This window comes from Nomascus leucogenys, chromosome 12, assembly GCF_006542625.1.
Source record: "Nomascus leucogenys isolate Asia chromosome 12, Asia_NLE_v1, whole genome shotgun sequence".
NCBI lineage: Eukaryota > Metazoa > Chordata > Mammalia > Primates > Hylobatidae > Nomascus > Nomascus leucogenys.
The window spans coordinates 103317172-103340907 of NC_044392.1; the positions used below are offsets into that span (position 1 = coordinate 103317172).

A 23736-nucleotide genomic window follows, 5' to 3' on the forward strand; every position below is an offset into this window, starting at 1 on the left:
CAGCTTAAAAGACTGGTAAAAATAAATTCAAAAAGTAAGATGTAAGTCAGCTAATTCCACAGAAGCCTTTCTAGATGCTGGGAGAGGTGAAGGAATAGAAATACAGAAGAGAAACTCAGGGGGCTGGGCGTAGTGGCTCATGCATGTAATCCCAGCACTTTGAGAGGCCGAGGCAGGCAGATCACCTGAGGTCAGGAGTTTGAGACCAGACTGGCCAACATGGTGAAACCCCCGTCTTTACTAAAAATACAAAAAATAGCTGGGCGTGGTGGCGGGCACCTGTAATCCTAGCTACTCGGGAGGCTGAGGCAAGAGAATCACTTGAACCTGGGAGGCAGAGGTTGCAGTGAGCTGAAATTGCATCATTGCACTCCAGCCTGGGCAAAAGTGAAACTCTGTCTCAAAAAAAAAAAAAAAAAAGAGAACCTCAGGGGAATTTTGGCACCTAATATCAAGTCTCAACTGGGACAAACCTCTATCAAATTACAGTGACAGCTAATGTTGAATAGCAGACTGACAAGATTATAAGCAAATCAACTGTAAAGTCTAATGTTAAAATCTTTGAATAGGTATACACAAGCCTTCAAATCGCAGACCACTACAGGAACATCTAATGCATAAAACTGATTTTCTAATATCCAAGCATCCACTAGACACCACCACAGGAACATCTAATGCATAAAAGTAATTTTCTACTATCCAAGCATCCACTAAACTAGAGGCAATACCACGGTACAGACCAGGTCTATCTTCTTTCCACCTGACCCACCACAGAGCCTGGCACACGGCAGTGCTCAATAATAAATGAACATAATACGTGAAAGCACCTAACTTACAAATAAATGTTACATAAACACGATGCTCAGGATAACTACTGAAATCCTAGTATATCTGCTTAGAAATCAAATTAACATACCAGGATAAATAACCTTTTCTACGCAAGGATTAGATTCCAGGAACTGGGCAACTGCCATTCCATTTTTGAAATGCTTTTCCATTCGGACATGTAGAGTCTTCAGACCTCGATTGCAGAGGTAACAATCAATAGGAGATGGAACTGCTCCAAGAGCTGCAAAATGAACACATCCTGGATAAGTTTGAAGGCAGGGTATGGCCGAGAAATTATCTGGCTTCTCTTTTCCATTATAGTGACTCTCAGAAGCTAGGTGTAAAGCTCAATGTTTTGAGTTCTAGGAGGAAAATAATATATCAAATCAGAAGCAGGAGAACAAAGCACAGAATATGCTTAGAGAAATTTACTTTAAAACGAGGGGAAGCAAATATGCTGAAAACTAAGTAAAAGCACGATGATATAAACTTCTCAAATATGAAGATAAATAGTCCTTTCTATGATTTTAATAAAATCATAAACTGTGCATAGCCTAACCTTGTATTTCTTTGAAAAATTATTTTAACATACAGAGAAAAACAGCAGTTCAAGTCCTATTATTACTGAATATTCTACTAATATTCTATTTAGCCTTTGTGCAAAGTGGCCAATGATTTCACATGCCTTCAGGATATATACTTCATTTCTACTTTTTATAAACCAAATGACACTTATCAAGCAATAAGTTTCAGTTTCCCTCCTGGAGGACATTTTTATTCCTAATCATGTTTATATTTTACCTGTCAAGTTACAATGGCTTAATCCTAAACTATACTGGAGATAAACTAAGCAATGTAAATAGGAAATGGTGTTTAGACATCTATTGAAAAATGTAAGTTTATACTGTAAGTGCTATTGAAAATTAACCATCATTCCTGATATAAAAGGTATCATATATGAAAGCCCTCATTTCAAATGTAATTAAAAAAAAAACCCATTAAGTCTTGAAACTAAAAATTCACTAGGGCTTTGTCAAATTATGATTATAATTAAGATGGACATGAAAATTAAAAAACTCATTTCTTATGTCATGTCATAAAGCCTTGCTATGCTATAACCGTTTTTGTTTTTTGTTTTTTGAGATAGGATCTCACTGTGTTGCCCAGGCTGGATTGCGGTGGCACGATGTCAGCTCACTGTAACCTTCGCCTTCCAGGCTCAGGTAATCCTCCTGCCTCAGCCTCCGAGAATCTGGGACCACAGGCACGTGCCACTGCACCTGCCTAATTGTTTTGTATTTTTGGTAAAGACAGGGTTTCGCCATGTTGCTCAGGCTGGTCTCAAATTCCTAAGCTCAAGTGATCCACCTGCCTCCGCCTCCCAACGTGCTGAGATTACAGGCATGAGCCACCGTCCCCAGCCTGCAATAACTATTTTTATAACACTTTCCTCTAAAATCAGAAAAAATTTTTTTGGTTGGGCACGGTGTCTCATGCCTGTAATCCCAACACTTTGGGAGGCCAAGGCAGGTGGATCACCTGACGTCAGGAGTTTGAGACCAGCCTGGCCAACATGGTGAAACCCTGTCTCTACTAAAAATATAAAAAATTAGCTGGGCATGGTGGTGGGCACCTGTAATCCCAGCTACTCAGGAGGCTGAGGCAGGAGAATCGCTTGAACCCAGGAGGCGGAGGTTGCAGTGAGCTGAGATCACGCCACTTCACTCCAGCCTGGGCGACAGAGTGAAACTCCATCTCAAAAAAAAAAAATTAATAAATAAAAAATAAAATCAGAATTTTTCTCCTCTATTTTTCATTTCTTCATAAATTATTAGAATGCCATCACTTCACAACACTTAGTGGAAATACAAATATCAAATGTAGTCATTGAGAGCGTCATAGAGAATCTGGACTTTTTAATACTTACAGTTTTGCAAGAAACGAAGTCTATTATGAAGGCTTTCACAATTAACAGACACCAGGCCCATTACAACATCACTGTGGCCTAAAAACAAAAGACAAACAAAAATAAATTTCAGTTAGAAACAATTTATGTTTACTCTTTATTTTATAACTTCCAAAATGCGATTTTCACTTGAAAAAACTCTCAGGGAAAAAGCTCTATAAAATAAGTATAAGTAAACTTTATTCAACTGGACAGTAGCAAAAGCTATGTCTAAAACAATAAAATAAAAATTATATAAAAACAAAATGTTCCTTTAAGGTGTCAGCAAGATAAAAGCTTAACTTTTTATGGCCAACTTTAATCCTCTTCTCATAAATCATGAGCATAGTTTTGTGTACTATTAATGAAATCCTACATTTAATCAAAGGATTTTTTTTTTTTTACTTTCTACATGAGTCACAGAAAATAATCTATAAAATAATAAAAAAAAAGGGATCAAAAGCCAAGCCGTATGCTATTTTCACCTATCCATGAAAAAGAACATTCAAAGTATGCATCTTACCATTCATGTATTTTGTTGCAGAATACATACAAATATCAGCTCCCAGAGCCAAAGGGCGCTGAAAGAACAAATTTTTTACTTTAAATGAGAAACCATTTGAAAATATGCTTAATTACCTGCCTATTTGCAATTGTAAATTCCATTCTTATTCTAATCAATACTAACTTTGCAAAAGTATGTGCATCTTAAAATTTTCCAGGATCTCTGATATTATTTCTCCTTTGCCTCCCTCCCACCAAAGAAAAATGTAAAGTATTGAATCCAGTATTTAATCTGAAGGCAAAAGTTTCTTGGAAAGAGCAGATAAGCCCAGGTCAACTCTTGAACCTGTTTCTTTATAGCAATTGCTGAGACTCTAGTATTTTATGACTCATTAAACATATAAAATAGTTGACATGAACATTCAGCAATTTTTATGTAGAGTAAGTATAACTCATCTGCTGAGATTTTTCATCAGTAAAACCTCATGACACATGCTGTGATTATTCACATTTAGGGTTTGTCATGATCTTGATTCCTAATTACTCAGCCCTTCCTATGCGTGGGATTCACATCCATGGATTCAACCAACCATGGATAAAAAAAATACTTGGAAAAACAGAGGAATGGTTGTGTCTGTATTGAACATGTACAGACTTTTTTGTCATTAGTTCCTAAACAATATAGTGTAACAACTATTTATAAAGCATGTACGTTGTATTAGGTATTATAAGAAATCTAGATGGCCGGGAGTTGGGGAATGGCTGACACCTGTAATCCCAGCAATTTCGGAGGCTGAGGCAGAAGGATCACTGGAGATCAGGAGTTTCAGGCTGCAGTGGACCATGATCAAGCCGCTGCACTTCAGCCTGAGTGACAGAGCAAGACTTTATCTTGAAAAACAACAAGAAAGAAAGAAATTTGCTGGGCGCAGGGGCTCACACCTGTAATCCCAATAATTTGGGAGGCTGAGGTGGGTGGATCACTTGAGGCCATGAGTTTGAACCCAGCCTGGCCAACATGGTGAAACCCTGTCTCTACTAAAAATACAAAAAAAATTAGCTGAGCATGGTGGCACGCGCCTGTAATCCCAGCTACTCAGGAGGCTGAGGCAGGAGAATCACTTGAACCCAGGAGGCAGAGGTTGCAGTGAGCTGAAATGACACCACTGCACTCCAGCCTGGGCGACAGAGCAAGATTCTGTCTCAAATAAATAAATAAATAAATAAATAATTAATTTGTCTGAAACTGGGAGAATTAAGAAAAATAAAAAAGAAAAGGAATTTTTTAAAGTGTTTTCTTTCACCTAATTTTCCTGTAAATTAATCCTTTAAGTCATGGAGTACAATGTGATGTTCAATACATGTGTAATTGTGTAATGATCAAAAGCAGGGTAATTAGCATGCCCATCATCTCAAATATTTATCATTTCTTTGTAGTAGAAACATTTAAAATCCTCTCTCCTATTTTGATATATACAGTATCTTATTGTAAGTATGATCATCCTTTTGTGCAGTAGAACACCAAAACTTATTCCTCCATTCCTCCTTCTAATTATAACTCTGTACCCATTGACCATCCTCATCCCTCCCCACCTCCACCCTCCCCTCCCCAGACCCTGGTAGCCACTGTTCTATTCACTACTTTTATGAGATCAACATTTTCTACATTCCACACATGAATGAGATCCTGCCATATATGTCTGTCTGTGCCTGGCTTATTTCACTTAACATAATGTCCTCTAGGTTAATCCCGTAGTCTTAAAATGTATTTGTTTACAAGGAGAGTGAAAGGTGTAGACTTTCCACTTAATAATACATTGTCAGGCCGGGAGTGGTGGTTCACGCCTGTAGTCTCAGCACTTTGGGAGGCCTAGGCGGGTGGATCACTTGAGGTCAGGAGTTCGAGACCAGCCTGGCCAACATGGTGAAACCCCATCTCTACTAAAACTACAAAAATTAGCCGGGGGTGGTGGTGGAAACCTGTAATCCCAGCTACTCGGGAGGCTGAGACAGGAGAATTGCTTGAACCGGGGAGGCGGAGGTTGCAGTGAGCTGAGATCGCACCACTGCACTCCAGCCTGGGTGACAGAGCAAGACTCCATTTCAAAACAAACAAAAAAATACATTATCAACATCCTTCTCTTTACATTTTCCTAAACATAGAACTGTGTGTGTTTATTTCACCCTCACTAGAGCTGTTTAGTCTTTGGAAGATATTAGTATAGGTGGCTATGGGAACTTTTCATTTAGGGTATTTGAAAAATAGGATGCTTTAGGTAAAATATTGCCCAAAGCACTCTCTGCATATGTGTTTGCACATCTCTAAAGGGATGGGGTCAAAGTAGGTGAGGCCTAAGGTCTTTTCTAGTGCTAACATTCTGTAAACTCTACAGCCAAAAGAGAAGGAAAAATAAAAACCAAATGACTAACACCTCTGATCTCATTATCTTCTGAGAATCATGCTAAGTACTTTATATAACCCAGGGAAGCACTGTACAAAATACTTTACCTAACTCAATAAAATCAGTACCTTAATGGCTGTCATCATACAGGTGAGGAAAGGGGACTAAGAAAAATGAGATAGATCCTTCAGATTAAAAAGCTGGTAGAGCCAGGACTCACACCCAGAATGCCTGACTCCAGAGGTGCTACTCTGAAACTTCATGTTGGTAGGTCTATTTTGCCTTTTGTGAGACTTACAGAAGATCCAGAGGACAAAAGACTGGGAAGAAAGAGAACATATTCCATTTTCATGAAGGTAAGACAATGAGAAGATTTTTTTCAGGAAGATTTGCTTCATGGAAACAACACATGTGGCTACTTAGGGATGATGTGATTCTAAGTAATTCAACTGGAATAAATCCAAATTGAAATGAAGCAAATTCCAACCATTGGCATGAGGAATGTGATGTGGGCTTCAAAAAGGTAGAAAAACTAGACCTATGTTAGTGACGGTAATAGGAGAAAGAGGGCCAGGTTTGATGAGTAACCCGGGCAGATCCACGCTACAAAACGTTTGCAATCTTTTTGGGAATATACAGGACTCACTGTGTCTCAGCTAAAGCTATCCTACGCTCTATTAACTGGCCTAATGTAAGTGGCATATGGACTAAGGAGTTGCGATAAGGAATCTTACACTGAAAACAACCTGGGACAAACAGACGACGCCAAATAGACAATGCCAGAAGATTTTTCACTTGGAAACAGACTGCTTTACCTGATAAAATCAGCAATCAAAGATACATTATGAGCCAAAGGCAGATGGCCCATGAAGCTGTCTGAATGCAATGTAGCCAGGAAGTATGCTTCAGAAAGGAAAATAAACCATGACAATGCCTTCGAATAAAATGGAGAAAGGTGAAGAGCAGGTTCATACAAACTGCCCAGGGAGTCAGCCAGTCACATGGAGGCAGCAACCTGGATCAACTTCAGGGACCCAGAACAGAAGGGGGGAAATGTAAACAATAAAACCTGTAAACATCTGCCCAATTGAAGAGCCAGAGAAAATGAGCTGGGTTTCAGGAACTCTGCAGAATAAAGATGAACTACAGGAAATGTACTAAGTATGACAAGGTACAGGCAGGAAGAAAAGAGCAGGAAGAAGGTAACTCCTAACAAGGAAAGGAAAGAGTTGGGTTACCCAGAGGAAAGAGGGAGAACCTGTGTGGAAAAGGCAGGAAACAAGTTAATTATAAAGAGATCCCAAAGTGATCTACAAAAGAAAGTGAAGCAGAAAAGAAGATGAAACTAGACACAAGACAGAGAAAAAAGGAAAGGACAGAGGATGTATGGGGGGCGTGGTCTGGGGAGGAAACAAATGCAGAGGGCTAGGTAGGGAAAGACATCTTTCAAGAGAGCTGCTATGGTCTGAACATTTGTGTCCTCCAAAATTCACAGATTGAAATCTAATCACTAGTGTGATTAGGAGGTGGGCCTTTGGGAGGTGATTAGGGTGATTTGTGTCTGATATGGTTTGGATCTGTGTCCCCACCAAATCTCATGTTGAATTGTAATCCCCAAATGTTGGAGGTGGGGCCTGGAGGGAGGTGATTAGTTCATGAGGGTGTATATCTCATGAATGGTTTAGCACCATCTCCCCTTGGGACTGTCCTCACAATTGTGAGTGAGTTCTTGGGAGATTTGGTTGTTTAAAAGTGTGTAGCATCTTCCCCCTCGTTCTCTCTCTCGCTCCTACTCTGGTCATGGGATGTGCCTGCTCCCCTTTGCCTTCCGCCATTATTGTAAGTTTTCTGAGGCCTCCCCAGAAGCCAAGCAGATGCCAGCATCATGCTTTCTGTACAGCCTGCAGAACTGTGACCCAATTTAACCTCTTTCTTTATAAATTACACAGTCTCGGATTATTTCTTTATAGCCGTGTGAGAATGGACTAATACAGTGCCCTGATAAAAGAGGCCCCAGAGAACTGCCTTGTCTCTTCTACCATGTGAGGACACAGCGAGAAGGCTCCATCTATGGACCAGAAAGTGGGTCCTCACCGGTACTGAATCTGCTGGCACTTTGACTGAGGACTTCCCAGCCTTCAGAACTGTGAGAAATAAATTGCTGCTTATAAGCCACCCAGTTTATGGTATTCTGTTATGGCCACCCAAAGAGACTAACATAAGAGCGCTATAAATACTTACAGCTATAATGTAAAATAAATAAAGTAAAAGTTCAAAATAATAATAAGTTAAAGAGATCGAGGCATATATATGGAGTGCTGAAGGAATAAAAACTAGAAGAAGAGAAATAATATGTATAATATATACTGAAATCATTGAGCATCACTTTTCTTTTATAATATATATAAAAATATTCAAGGTGACTGAAAAATATGACTGATTTGTAATCAATGCATAAACATTCAAGTCCTTACTATGTATAAGGTATTAGCAGATACAATCACATAATAAGGCCATTTCTTCAGAGTTTACACATCCTAAGAGAACTGGTAAACTGGTAAGATTTTTTTTTTTTTTTGAGACAGAGTCTCACCCTGTCACCCAGGCTGGAGTGCAGTGGCGCTATCTCAGCTCACTGCAAGCTCCGCCTCCCGGGTTCACGCCATTCTCCCGCCTCAGCCTCCCGAGTAGCTGGGACTACAGGCGCCCACCACCGCGCCCAGCTAATTTTTTGTATTTTTAGTAGAGACGGGGTTTCACCGTGGTCTTGATCTCCTGATCTCCTGATCCGCCTGCCTCGGCCTCCCAAAGTGCTGGGATTACAGGCGTGAGCCACTGCGCCCAGCCTTGAGAACTGGTAAGCTTTAATAAATAAAGAACACAAAGTAACATGCAGGATATTAACATAGGTTTGAAAAGATATTAACTAATGGTAGAAGAGGTCCAAATTTAATTCTCGGTCCAGTAAATAATTAATTATGATTAGATTTCATGAATTTGATCATGATTTTAATTTAAGCAAGTCCTTTCTTTCCTAATTACAGATATATGTGGTCTGCTAATTGTGCCAAAAAAATTATTTTCATTTACCTGGAAATATGGTGACATAAAAGTGTTATCCACGACCAAAATAATGTCTCCATGCTTATGGACAATATGTGCACAGGCTTCAATGTCAATCATCTTCTGGGTGGGGTTTGTGGGGGTTTCGATCCAAACAAGCTAAAATAATTCAGCAAATAACAGTAGTTTGTAAAAATAAACTTTACAAACATACATCTCATATATTATAACAATCTGGGAAGCTACATTATATAATGGAAACACATGGATGATGATGTTGGGAAGTTCAAATGTGAATCCTAGCCTTACCTGTAAATTTCTGAAGCCATAGGTATGTAATGTATCCTATTGATCTGTATAATTGGGTTGGTAATACCTACCTTACAGAATTTTTTGTAAAGATCAAGTGAGATAACGTACACGTAAACAGAAAAGTACTAAAGTTAATTACTGTACTTTTCTTAAAAAAGAAAGTGTATTCCAAAGACACAGCTCAGTGTCTGGAAATTTTGTTCTCAAAGATGAATAACATAGATTGTGTAAGAATACATCCTAGAATTTTAATGAAAGAGAATTATCCCTATGATGCCAAAAATATATTTAACATGAACTTAATGCCAGAAACTCTAGAAACTCTAGAATAAGTACCTAAGACTTGAAGAGCATGGTCTTTAGACTAAAGAAGAAAAGTGACACCCACAACAGAAAACCTGGTTACCGCCTACTTTGAAAGTAACAATGACCTTTATATTTCAAAACCTACCACAATTCAGACACATGGTAGACGCTTGATAGTTATCAAAAAGACCAAAGAAAAGAATTCCATTTGTTGAACGAAATGCCATTGTACTGAATTACTTTTTTTTTTTTTTTAAGTGGCAGGGTCTCACTTTGTTGCCCAGGCTAGAGTGCAGTGGCATGATCACAGCTAACTGCAGCTTTGACCTCTCAGGCCCAAGTGATCCTCCTACCTCAGCCTCCCCAGTAGTTGGAACTACAGGCATGTGCCACCATGCTCGGCCTTTTTTTTTTTTTTTTTGCAGAGAAAGGGTCTCGCTATATATCTCGAACTCCTGGTTCAAGTGATCCTCCTGCCTCAGCCTCCCAAAGTGCTGGTATTATAGGCATGAGCCACTGTGCCTGGCTGATTCTTTTTTTATTACCTGTTATTTAAATGGGCAAGAGATCTGGTTTAATACTCTTCTGATTTTAGAGTTTTACTCTGGAAAAGATAAGATGGTTAAATAATACATATTCTACAAAAATCTTGAATTATTTAAAGAATCTATAAAAATTATTCCTGGTAAGAATTTATCAGTCCTACTGATAGTAAAAAAAATAAAAATTACCAAATAAATAAAAAGTAGGTTTTACATGGACTTAAACATTCTACTTCAAGTGAAAAACCTGATATTTTAGGAGGGAAAATGTATTAATTCAAGTTGGTAGAGTCTCTATATAAAATTCTGTTGACAAGACTTACTATACTCATAATTTGCTTTCCTCCCTTAGAAAGATTCAGACCAGGGCCAGGCACGGTGGCTCATGCCTGTAATCACAGCACCTTGGGAGGCTGAGGCAGGCGGATCACAAGGTCGGGAGTTCAAGATCAGCCTGGCCAACATGGTGAAACCCCGTCTCTACTAAAAATACAAAAATTAGCTGAGCATAGTGGTGGGCGCCTGTAATCCCAGCTACTCGGTAGGCTGAGGCAGGAGAATCGTTTGAACCCAAGAGGCAGAGCTTGCAGTGAGCTGGGATCACGCCATTGCACTCCAGCCTGGGTGACAGGGTGAGACTCCGTCTCAAAAAAAAAAAACAAAAAAGAAAGACTTGGACCAGCTATTTTAATGTGTCTTTTCTCCCAAGCAAGATAAAAAACAAGTTCTTCTGGAAACAAACCTTAATTACCAAAAGCTCAACCACGTTAATGTGCAAAGTAATTATTTGTACATGAAAAGATATTTATTTTTTAGCATTCATTGCAACATAATCTTGGGTACAATTCTAACCTTTTAATCATTAGCACAAAGTTGTAAACAGCTGACTTATAAAAGACACTGGTCCTTCTTTTATCCACACAGAATTTAAATGAAGTCCCAAGAAAGAATATCACATATGCCATTCACTCGGACACAGAACATCTTCCGGTGGCATACAAACTTCCCAGGATGGAAGCTAAAGATTGCTTGTGGCCCATTCTCTACATCTAACTAGTATCTGGGCAGCATCCCTTACAGCCCGGCAAAGCCACTGTGCTTAGACTTTGGGGGTTTGGCAGGCTTCTTTTTCTATAATCCAATCTCTGTGATGACTTCTGTTACCAATACTATTTTGGCTATGCAGTTAAAAATTAGGTTCTCCCGCATAGAAATTCTTTTAACAATTACCATGTATCCAGGAACTATACTAAGCATTTCATATTCATTATCTCATTTGATTCTCACACTCCCATTTCTAAAAAACCGGTATAATTATCTCCATTTTGCAAATGAAGAAATTGAGACTTTGGTTAAATAATTTGCCCAAGATAATACACTAACTAAGATACAAAATTAAAATTTGAATTCTACTCCAGAAATCATGTACTACCATTATGCTATAATACCCCGGAGATGACAATCTATCTTAATTTTGTTGATGTTTCCAATGGCATATAATAAAATTTGTTATTCACATTAAATTATATCCTCTAGTAAACAGAAATGATGAAAACAAAACATCGAAGGAAAAACAGGCAAAACTGAAAACGAGCTGAGTTACCTTGGTTTCTGGTGTAATTGCTGCCTCTAGTAATTTGATTTTGGAACAATCAACAAAAGAACTCTTTAATCCAAATTCGGACGCCACTTGCCTGAAGTACCTGTTTGTACCTGAGACAGAAGGGAATCAGATAAATGAAAAGAACATTGCATTAAGAAACATTCATTCCTTCTACGTATAAACACTTACAAAATATATGGAACTCTCAGTCACCAAGAAAAATGCAACTAAAAGCAATTCTAGTTTGGTTAAATAGTTTGGCTATCTGATATAGTAAAGAATAATAAGGTTTGTTCTTTAAAGCCTCAAGAGTCAAATAAAACACACTTGAGATCCAAAAGTAGCATGAAGCAAATAATGTTTCTCAAAACATCCAGTCGCCACTAAGTGACATGCTTCCTGAAACATCATATCTTTTCAAACAATTTCTACCTAGTTCTCAACTCTAAACTAAATGAATCAATGTCAATGAAAGGTTCGAAATAAATTTCAATATACTTTGTAATGGAAAAGAATTGGTTATTATTCTTTGTACTTTTTCAATCTCTTTGTTATGTAGTTCTGAAAGTTTTAATCGATAAAATGAGACAATATAAATCAAACTATCAGATTTTTACAGTGAAAGAAGGTAAATCATTTGACTTAAAATAATTTCTTTTATAAATACACCTAGATTTGATTTTTACACATAAAAACTTAAAGAAAAAATTGATATTGATACTCAATAACAACAACAACAAAAGAATATTCTGTCATTAAAGAGAAACTAGACTTTTGATGGTATGTAGACTGACCCTAGGTAATATAAAATTGAAAAATAATGTAAAAAGTTCTTTAAAATCAACAATTTTCAGGATTTTATACCTACGTTTGCCATGAGACTTTTATAATGCATTATAAAAGTATCTAAAGGTTTGAGATTTCTATAATTTCAACTCAACAAGCTAATATAAGAAACTAAGATAAAATACAAAACATTGTGCAAATTTTTGAGGGATAAAGTGATTACTAAGAATAAGGCCCTTCCTTTAAAGCAGGGGTCCCCAACGCACAGGCCACAGACAGGTACAGGTTTGTGGCCTGTTAGGAATCCAGCTACACAGCAGGAGGTGAGCAGTGGGTAAGCATTATAACTCCCTGAGCTCAGTCTCCTGTCAGATCAACGGCAGCATCAGATTCTCATAGGAGGAAACCTACTGTGAATTGCTTATGAGAAGGATCTAGGTTGTGCAGTCCTTATGAGAATCTAACTTTCGAGGGATCTAGATTGCATGCTCCTTATGAGAGTCTAAATAGCGCCTGATGATCTGCGGTGGAACAGTTTCATCCTGAAACCATCCCCCTGTCCCTGGAAAAATTTTATCCTACAAAACCGGTCCCTGAGGCCGGGCACGGGTGACTCACACCTGTAATCCTAGCACTTTGGGAGGCTGAGGCAGGTGGATCACCTAAGGTTGGGAGTTCGAGACCAGCTTGACCAACAAGGAGAAACTCTGGCTCTACTAAAAACACAAAGTTAGCCAGGCGTGGTGGCGCATGCCTGTAATGCCAGCTACTCGGGGGGCTGAGACAGGAGAATCGTTTGAACCCGGGAAGCAGAGGTTGCAGAGAGCCGAGATCGTGCCACTGCACTCCAGCCTGGCAACAGAGCAAGACTCCACCTCAAAAAAAAAAAAAAAAACAAAAACCGGTCCCTGGTGCCAAAAAGGTTGGGAACTGCTGTTTTAAAGGACTTAGTGATTTAACTTTTTGTTCAGATAGGAAATAGATAAAATGATGATGTTCTAGAAATCACCTTTTAATTATTTGGGAGCATCTGGAATATATGTATATGTATATTCACAAAATTCCTTGCTTTTGTTTTAAATACAAAAATCAGTGGGCTTAAAGGCAAGGGCAAGCCTGTCTTCTCCACATTCACCACTTTAAATAGCTAACATTTAATTTCTTTGGAATGGAAGTTCTTAAATTTTTTTTTTATTATTATACTTTAAGTTTTAGGGTACATGTGCACAACGTGCAGGTTTGTTACAAATGTATCCATGTGCCACGTTGGTGTGCTGCACCCATTAACTCGTCATTTAGCATTAGGTATATGCTCATCATCACTGGCCATCAGAGAAATGCAAATCAAAACCACAGTGAGATACCATCTCACACCAGTTAGAATGGCCATCATTAAAAAATCAGGAAACAACAGATGCTGGAGAGGATGTGGAGAAATAGGAACACTTTTACACTGTTGGTGGGACTGTAAACTAGTTCAACCATTGTGGAAGTCAGTGTGGTGATTCCTCAGGGATCTAGAACTAGAAATACCATTTGACCCAGCCATCCCATTACTGGGTATATACCCAAAGGACTATAAATCATGCTGCTATAAAGACACATGCACACGTATGTTTATTGCGGCACTATTCACAATAGCGAAGACTTGGAACCAACCCAAATGTCCAACAACGATAGACTGGATTAAGAAAATGTGGCACATATACACCATGGAATACTATGCAGCCATAAAAAAGGATGAGTTCATGTCCTTTGTAGGGACAGGGATGAAACTGGAAACCATCATTCTCAGTAAACTATCACAAGGACAAAAAACCAAACACCACATGTTCTCACTCATAGTTGGGAATTGAACAATGAGAACTCATGGACACAGGAAGGGGAACATCACACACTGGGGACTGTTATGGGCTGGGGGGAGGGGGGAGGGATAGCATTAGGAGATATACCTAATGTTAAATGACGAGTTAATGGGAAGTTCTTAAATTTAGAGCCATAGATGGGCTTCAGGGGTTCAATCCATGAGAACCCTAAAATTAAAATGCTAATAAATCACTGAGTGTAGTCTTAAGAACATTTTTTGGGAAAAGAGGCCCATATCTCTCAACAAATTTTGAAAGTTTCCCTGGTGCCAAACAAAAAATAAAAAGCAAAAGGGGATGTGTGGGGTTGAGCTCTTGAGAGTAACCTGAGTTGTATTTCACCTTTATTACAGGTAAAAATTAAGTTACAGGAGAACACTGTCTCTCTAAACCTTATCTTCTCTAGAGCAGAATATGTCTGCAAGTTGATCAAGTGCTACGTATTCATTCTAGCACCTTAAATACTATTCTTATTAAATAATCTCTGGCCAGGTGAGGCAGCTCAGGCCTGTAGTTCCAAAACTTTGGGAGGCTGGACAGGGAGGATCACTTGACCTCAGGAGTTCCAGACCAGCCTGACCAACATGACAAAACCCCGTCTCTACAAAAAATACAAAAATTAGTCAGGTGTGGTGGCATACGCCTGGGGTCCCAGCTATTCAGGAGACTAGGGCACGAGAACCATTTGAACCCAGGAGGCGGAGACTGCAGTGAGCCGAGATCGTACCACTCCACTCCAGCCTGGGTGACAGAGCGAGATCCTATCTCAAAATAAACAAATAAATAAATAAATAATCTCTCTTATAAGCAGTTCCAGAACATGGACCCTAAGTGTTTATGCTCCTCTTTTGCCAAGTCTGAGAGAGCACAAAGGTACCCGTCATACCTGTAAACTATAATAAATAATCAAAAATACTGGCAACATTGTTAATATTAATTCAAGGCTCACTTTATTATCTGTAAAATACAAGTTTACACAATATAAATGAGAGGGGTCACCTACCTCCATACACATCATCCATACAAATAATTTGGTCTCCTGCTTTTAAAAGATGGGTAATAGTTACAGTGGCTGCTAAACCTGAAGCAAAGGCCAAACCTAAAATAAAAATCAAGTTAGAGTAAGCTGAAAAGTCAGGCCTATAGGTTACAACACACCTCCAAGTATTTACCTGACTGACTTCAATGCAGATAGGAAGCCGTCACCGCTGAGTTGCTAGAGGCCCCTGATTAACGCCATTACAAAACCTCCTTTTCTATTTCAAGAATAAGATATCTTTAAAATAAAAAATATATAATGTGGACAGATACTTTTGTGTTAAGTCAATTTTGCCTTGGTAATAATATTTCTCTGAAACATTTCAAGAAAATAACTCTTTACAAATATCTGAGATAAAAGGCCTATTGCCAGTTAAATTACAGTTTAAAAATAGCAAACTAAAGGAATTTCAGGGCGGGCGTGGTGGCTCATGCCTATAATCCCAGCACTTTGGGAGGCCAAGGCAGGTAGATCATTTGAGGTCAAGATTTCGTGACCAGCCTGGCCAACAGGGTGAAACTCTGTGTTTACTAAAAATACAAAAATTAGCCAGGCATGATGGCACATGCCTGTAATCCCAGCTATGAGGGAGACTGAGGCAGGAGAATCACTTGAACCCAGGAGGTGGAGGTTGCAGTGAGCCGAGACTGCACCACTGCACTCCAGCTTGGGTGACAGAGGGAGACTCCATATCAAAAAAAAAAAAAAAAGAAAAAAAGAAAAAAGAAATTTCAAACATAAAGAATAGAGCAAAGATATGATTCATACATTCATTATATGAATATGCAATTCAGTAACTATTTTAACAAAACTCGCAATCAGACCTGAGATTTGTCTGATAAGTGTAATCACAATGAATACACAAGACTCTCTTCATGAAAAAAAAAGTTTAGGGATTTAATCTCTAATCTCTGATAGCATGTTATCAGGAGTTATTGACCACTGAAAATAACTTTAGTGCTATTCTTAGGCACAAATTATTAGGTGAATAAACCAGAGGATAAGCAAGTTTAGGCCAAGTGCAGTGGCTCACATCTGTAATCCCAGCACTTTGGGAGGCGGAGGTGGGCAGATGACTTGAGCCCAAGAGTTCAAGACCAGCCCAGCAAAAATAGCCCCATCTCTACAAAAAATACAAAAAAAAGGCTGGGCGCGGTGGCCCACTCCTGTAATCCCAGCACTTTAGGAGTCCAAGGCGGGAGATCACGAGGTCAGGAGATCGAGACCAGCCTGGCCAACATGGCGAAACCCCATCTCTACTAAAAATACAAAAAATTAGCTGGGCATGGTGGCAGGCAACTGTAATCCCAGCTACTTGAGAGGCTGAAGTAGAAGAATTGCTTGAATCCAGGAGGCAGAGGTTGCAGTGAGCCGAGATCCTGCCATTGCACTCCAGCCTGGGCCACAAGAGCAAGACTCTGTCTCAAAATAAAAAAAAATATTAGCTGGGTGTGGTTGTGCACACCTGCAATCCCAGCCACTCAGGAGGCTGAGGCAGGAGAATCGCTTGAACCCTGGAGGAGGAGGTTGCACTGAGCAGAGATCGTGCCACTGCACTCCAGCCTGGGCAACAGAATGAGAGACCCTGTCTCAAAAAAAGATTTTATATTCTAATAGGTGGTGTTATTAAATTTAATTTCCATTTATTTCTTTATACTGACAGTTTCAGATGAAGATTGTTTTCACATGAATACTGTATGATAAATGTAGTATTAATAAATGTAGTATTCATGTGAATTTTTTCCTTTATTCATTTGTCCTCTATTCATATGTATTTTTACCTGATGATTACACGTACGCATATTATACCAACTGAGGGACATTGGGCAAAGAATTCAAAGTCAGTAGAACAGGAATTTTGAACTAGCAAATCTGTTTCTTTTCAGTTCCACATTCTGTGCCTCTATGGTTTTCTCTATACATTTAAAAATAGATTCTAGACTGTGAAATGGAAATTACTTACAGTACTTAGCCCCATCCAGTGCTGCCACTGCTTTTTCAAGGCAATTCCTAGTGGGATTTCCAGAACGGCTATATTCAAAACCCTGAAAAAAACAAGTTCGAGTTCATCCTAAGAGATTTAAGTTTATTATCAGAGTCCTAACATAGACAGCTATAGTTTCACCCTACCATAACGAGCTTCTATTCTTTAGTCATGATATATCTTGCTTTAATACAGAAGCAGAACAGTGCTGTGGCTATATCAAGATGCTCTGAAGTCAAACAAACTCTGTGTGAATTCTGTATCTGCCACTTATGAGCTGCATGACACTAGGTAAGTTACTTCACATTTCCAAGAGTCAATCTCAATATCTGTAAAATGGGAATAAAATACAGATATCTAGTTCATAAAATTGTTGTGAAGATAAAATGAGATAATGCACAAATTCACTACATGTTTCCTGGCACATGCTAATCACTAAATAAATGGCAGTTTTTATTATTAGTATGTTTATTATGTTAGACTCACCTTTTTTCATTAATCTGGAAACATTAGGAAAAGGGACTTGCATGAGCCAACAGAATAAACCTAATTCTAACCTGTATTTCATTTCCTAAGAAATAAGTGATTAAGTGATACAAGTTTCTTTTTTTTTTTTTTAAGGATAGGACCTCACTCTATTGCCCAGGCTAGAGTACAGTGGGGCAATCACAGCTCACTGCAGCCTCAAACTCTTGGGCTTAAGCAATCCTCCCATCTCAGCCTCCTGAGTAGCTAAGACTACAGGTGCACGTCACCATGCCTAACTAATACTTTAATTTTATTTTTTGCAGAAGCAGTCTAGCTATGTTGCCCAGGCTGGAGTTGAACTCCTGACCTCAAGCAGTCTTCCCACATTGGTCTCCCAAAGTGCTGAGATTACAGGAGTGAGCCACCTCATCAGGCTGATTCAAGTTCTATTTAGCATACAACAGGAAGTTATGATCATATCCTACCAATGCTCAACATTCATTCACATCTTGGCTCTACAGAAGTGGCTCAAAGCATAGGGAGCAATTCCTGGCAAAACAGCTCCATAGAATACTTTTTAAAAATTTGCATTCCTGGCCGGGCGCGGTGGCTCACGCTTGTAATCCCAGCACTTTGGGAGGCCGAGGCGGGCGGATCACGAGGTCAGGAGATCGAGACCACGGTGAAACCTACTAAAAATACAAAAAATTAGCCGGGCGTGTTGGCAGGCGCCTGTAGTCCCAGCTACTCAGGAGGCTGAGGCAGGAGAATGGTGTGAACCCGGGAGGCGGAGCTTGCAGTGAGCCGAGATCACGCCACTGCACTCCAGCCTGGGCGACAGAGCGAGACTCCGTCTCAAAAAAAAAAAAAAAATTTGCATTCCTGTAATCCCAGCTACTGGGGAGGCTGAGGCAGGAGAATTGCTTGAGCCCAGGAGGTGGAGGTTGCAGTGAGCCGAGATCGTGCCACTGCACTCCAGCCTGGCCGACAGCGAGACTCTGTCTCGGAAAAAAAAAAAAATTGCATTATTCTCCTTTTACATATATGGCACCCTGCTAGCTATAGTCATCCAGTCATTCTCCTAATCCTTATGACTGGCTTTGAGGAAAGTGAAGCCAAATGTAATAGTACCTAGGGAGTGTCAAAACTGGATTGCGAACCAAGGATTTGAACATTAATTAGAAGTCCTATAATTTTCTCCCTCTGCTTCACATAACACATAACAAAACACAACCACTCTTTCACCTTTGTTTCTGATTCAGAAGCTCCCAGTATTAATAATAACTTTTAAAAGTTTTGTTGCTATGTGCCCTTGTTTATGACAAGCTGAGCAGACTTTTTTTTTTTTTTGAAAGGGAGTCTCGCTCTGTTGCCAGGCTGGAGTGCAGTGGCGCAACCTCCACCTCCCGGGTTCAAGCGATTCTCCTGCCTCAGCCTCCAGAGTAGCTGGGACTACAGGCATGCCACCACACACAGCTAATTTTTGTACTTTTTTAGTAGAGACGGGGTTTCACCACGTTGGCGAGGTTGGTCTTGATCTCCTGACTTCATGACCCGCCCGCCTCAGCCTCCGAAAGTGCTGGGATTACAGGCGTGAGCCACCGCGACCGGCCTGAGCAGACATATTTTATAGGGTTCCAGGACATCCTTACCGCTCCCCACCATCACCTTCCTATCATGACCTGACGCTGTAACCAGCAGATTAAAAAAAAAACAACTTTGGATTCATGTGGCTTCTGCCACAGAAAGGTACCTCACGTTTCTCATTCAGCTCTTCAAATTCCCTTTAGTGGTCTTAACTAATTTTTAAAAAGGGCCGGGCACGGTGGCTCACGCCTGTAATCCCAGCACTTTCGGAGGTGGACCACCTGAGGTCAGGATTTCGAGACCAGCCTGGCCAACATGGTGAAACCCTGTCTCTACTAAAAATAAATAAATTAGCTGGGCATGGTGGCAGGTAGCTGTAATCTCAGCTACTCGGGAAGCTGAGGCAGGAGAATCGCTTGAACCCAGGAGGTGGAGGATGCAGTGAGCCAAGATTGCACCACTGCACTCCAGCCTGGGCAACAGAGGAAGAGTCTGTCTCAAAAAAAAAAAAAAAAAAAAAAGACACTAAGCAGAGTTTCTGTGGATTTAACCATCCCTGCTGGCTTCCTGGAAACATTTAATTATTAATATCACACCTGAATGGTTAACTTTTGCACTAAGTTCCAAAGCTTGGGCAGCTACACATTCATTAAACCCTACACAAGAAACGAACTGCGTGTTTGAAAGAGAGGCTGTGAGCCGGGCGCGGCGGCTCACACCTGTAATTACAGCACTTTGGGAGGCCGAGGGGGGTGGATCACGAGGTCAGGAGTTCAAGAGCAGCCTGGCCAACATGGTGAAACCCCGTCTGTACTTAAAAAAAATACAAAAATGAGTTGGGCGCAGTGGCAGGCGCCTATAATCCCAGCTACTTGGGAGGCTGAGGCCGGAGAATCGCTTGAACCCAGGAGGCGGAGGTTGCAGTGAGCCGAGATCGCACCACTGCACTCCAGCCTGGGCGACAGAGTAAGACTTTCCCTGAAAAATAAAAAAAAGAAAGAAAGAAAGAGATGCTGTGTACATATTTTGATTCTAAAATACAGTAAAGAGTATTTGGGAGGCTGAGGTGGGTGGATCACCTGAGGACAGGAGTTAGAGACCAGCCTGGCCTGAAAAATAAAAAAAAGAAAGAAAGAAAGAGATGCAGTGTACATATTTTGATTCTAAAATACAGTAAAGAGTATTTGGGAGGCTGAGGTGGGTGGATCACCTGAGGACAGGAGTTACAGACTCCTGTTGTTGTAGAAATGGCCTTAGAATTCTATTTCACAAAACGAAGGACTGTCTATAAGGATTTTCCTCAACTTATATAACACACTGAAGTGGTTTCCAAAGCATAATCAAGGCTTTGGACTTACAGACTTTAACTAATTCTTACAAATCTCAGCAACTTTTAAATTCTCCAAGATCCATCAAGTATGCCACCAAAAGGGGGAAAAAAGCTATGTGATTAACAAAGACGGCCCCTTCATAGGTTTTACAGATCATTCATGTGTGACTCTGTGTCAGTTCCTTTTCTATAAAAAGTACATAATACCTGTCCTGCCCTGTGACCTGGTTGTTGTGAGGATCAGATGGAAATAGTGTAAATGTGAACATCATGAAAAAACAAATTACCATAGAGTAATTATTGTGTACCATACAGCCTTAAATGCATCTCAACAACTTATGTGGTAGATACTATTATTATCCCCATTTGTACAGGATCAATCAGAGGCTTTGATAGGTTAACTAACTTGCCCAAGGTCCCCCAGCTCAGAAGTGGTGTCAGAATGCAAACCTAGCCTTTGACTATAAGACCTGTGTTCTCTTTTTCTGTTGTTTTTTGAGTTGGAGTTTTGCTCTTGTTGCCCAGGCTGGAATACAATGGTGAGATCTTGGCTCACTGCAACCTCTGCCTCCTGGGTTCAAGCGATTCTCCTGTCTCAGCTTCCCGAGTAGCTGAGATTACAGCTACTGGCTAACTTATTTATTTTTAGTAGAGATGGGGTTTCACCATGTTGGCCAGGCTGGTCTCTAACTCCTGTCCTCAGGTGATCCACCCACCTCAGCCTCCCAAAGTGCTGGGATTACAGGTGTAAACCACTGCACCGGGTCATGACTTGTGTTGTTAATCACTAAGCCAACAGTGCTTAAATGATGCAATAGGCTAAATTGTTACTAGCATTATTAGAGATAGCATAGTGTAGCTGAGTGCCTAGGAATTGGTTCCTAAAGCAACCTCAAGTTTCTAAAGTTTGAATCCCAGCTCCAATACTTACTAGCCTAAGGCTAGTTACTTAACTCCGTAAATCTCAGCTGTTTTATTGGGAAAAAAATGAGAATTTGGTTCAGACTAGGATTGTTAGGATTAGATGAGAGAATACATTTAATACACATGATATATACAAGCATGTATTTGGCACATAGTAGATACTCAATAATTATTAATACAGCTACTGGGAACAATCTTAATTCTAGTCAAGTTATCAGACCCTTAATATTTTCTAAGCTGACTCCGTACTACATCTTTAATATTTATTCTGCTAAAAGTAACTCAAAAAAGTTATGACCTTCGATTTTTAATTGCAAATGTGTCAAAATCACGTGAATTTCAGGCCAAATCTATATGGCAAGATGGACAAACGGCTCCTTCCAGTCCTGCTTATCAAAAGAAATACGATCCCTGGACTATCCGATACAAAGCTGTACTGCAAGAATTACAGAGTAGAAACATCTTTCGGTTGCCTTCCTAATTTATAAGTCATATTATACATTACTTACATGCCTGTCAAATTCATAAGCCATCTCTCTTTTCCCGCCCAACTGTGGACAGCCCCAGACAGACCCAGCTCACCGAGTGCTGGCCAGGCGCCCCTTGCTTGAACGTGGTGGACAGTGAGATGGGGGGCACTAGAGCTCTGGAGGTCCATTGCTCTGGTTCCTGGCCCACGTGGATGGCCTGCGTGGCGAAATGTTGGAAGTGAGGCAGGAAACCTTGTGAGGAGGCCTCTTTTTCCTGCATGCTGAACCGCGAAAGGAGAGAGGAAAAGAACACCGAAGATGTAACCAGGAAGCCGGGTGTCCGCGGTTGGGAGAGACAGAAGGATCAGGTGAGAAGGAGCTGAAGCACGAGGGCAGAGCCGACCGCGAGCGCCCTGAAGTGGGACACCGCGATGGTGGGGTGGATTTTATTAGGCGGCCGGCCGGCCCCTCACGAGCACAGCGGGGCGGGACCAGCGCGGCCCATTGAGCGAAGGCCCGACGCGTCTCCCGCTCCTCATTGGCTGACAGCAGAGGCGTTGCCGGAAACGTCACCGCGACCGCCCCGCCCAGTGCGCAAAGTGGAGTGAAGCCGGAGTCCCCGGGTCCAAGTGGTGTTAGTCCCCGCGGGCGAACTTCCTGAGCACCTGTCCTGAGGAGTCTGCCATGCTGGCTCCTGAGAGCCACCCGGGCGTCTGTGTGACCTCAGGCCGGAGGTTCGCCCGAGACCTGGCGGAAAGCTGGCTTAGTGCTGAAACCGGGGAACTGTAAACACACCACATAAATAGCCCTCTCTTGTTGCGGGACTTACCTCTGACCGTCACCCTTTGCCCTGAGGGCGGTGCTAAAAGACGTAAGCCACAACGTGGAGATTGGTTAAGAAAACAGTTGCCCAAACCGCCCAGTTTGCAGCTTGGATTCTCATCAGTCACAGCTTGCGTTTTAGGTACACTGAACTCTGTAATGACCCAGTGCTTACGACGACGAAAGTGAAGGTTAAATTGCTCTTAAGACATAACGAAGCTACTGTAGTGAGGACGTCAATGCAGAACTCTGGCAGCTTCCTAAAAGTTAGTCAATCTTGAGCTTTTTCAAGCATCATTATCTTCTTTTAAAGTACAGAGAGAAACTCCCCCTAATGAACAGGATAATGTGGCTTTGAAAAACTTACTGGAGCCTAACATCCTTACACAAAATGCTTTTGCTTTTACACAACTAACAGCAACATCCCTGCAGGAAAAAGGATTGTTTACCACTCACCTGCGCCCAGAGCCCTACTCTCAGAAGAGTCACTGCTTTAAAACAAACAAAAATCTCCCTGTTCCCTAAGCAATACAGACTTGACCTACTTACTATTGTGGCTGTTTTCTAGCACCAGGAAATTTGGGGATATTTCTGTTGTTGCAAAATATTCGCTAAAGATCTAAAACTTTATTAAACAAATTAAGAACAAGGAGAATAAGGAATAAACAGCTCTTAAAATTTACAGTTTGAAAGAAAGATATAAAGAGAAAGAATGAGGCAATTTGCTTTTCAAATTAGCTTTAGGGACATTTAACCCACTAAGCACTAGAGGAGTAGTGCTTGAGGGCCTACAAGCTTTTAGAATCCTACCAAACTTTGTATGGCTGGGGGAAAAAATGGATAGACTTCAAAACACTAATGTATATTAATACATATTTAATTAATATTTTTCTTTTTAAAATATAACATCAACTGCAACTCACCTCAATATTTATGTATAACTATAGGTGGGTATT

At 40.4% G+C, this 23736-nt stretch overlaps 1 protein-coding gene across 3 annotated transcripts in view; it reads right to left on the reverse strand.

Moving 5' to 3' along the window:
• CTH (cystathionine gamma-lyase) overlaps positions 1–22437 on the reverse strand; it is a 34182-nt gene extending 11745 nt beyond the window's left edge. For all 3 annotated transcript variants that reach the window (XM_030823140.1, XM_003260187.4, XM_030823141.1), the window contains exons 1-8: positions 22071–22437; positions 17159–17240; positions 15160–15255; positions 11506–11615; positions 8770–8901; positions 3297–3354; positions 2756–2833; positions 917–1069 (exon numbers count right to left, since the gene is read on the reverse strand). In XM_030823140.1, coding sequence (XP_030679000.1) covers positions 917–1069; positions 2756–2833; positions 3297–3354; positions 8770–8901; positions 11506–11615; positions 15160–15255; positions 17159–17240; positions 22071–22238 — 877 coding nt within the window. In that variant the 5' untranslated portion in view covers positions 22239–22437. The remainder of the gene's footprint in view (positions 1–916; positions 1070–2755; positions 2834–3296; positions 3355–8769; positions 8902–11505; positions 11616–15159; positions 15256–17158; positions 17241–22070) is intronic.
• Positions 22438–23736: the final 1299 nt, after the last annotated feature.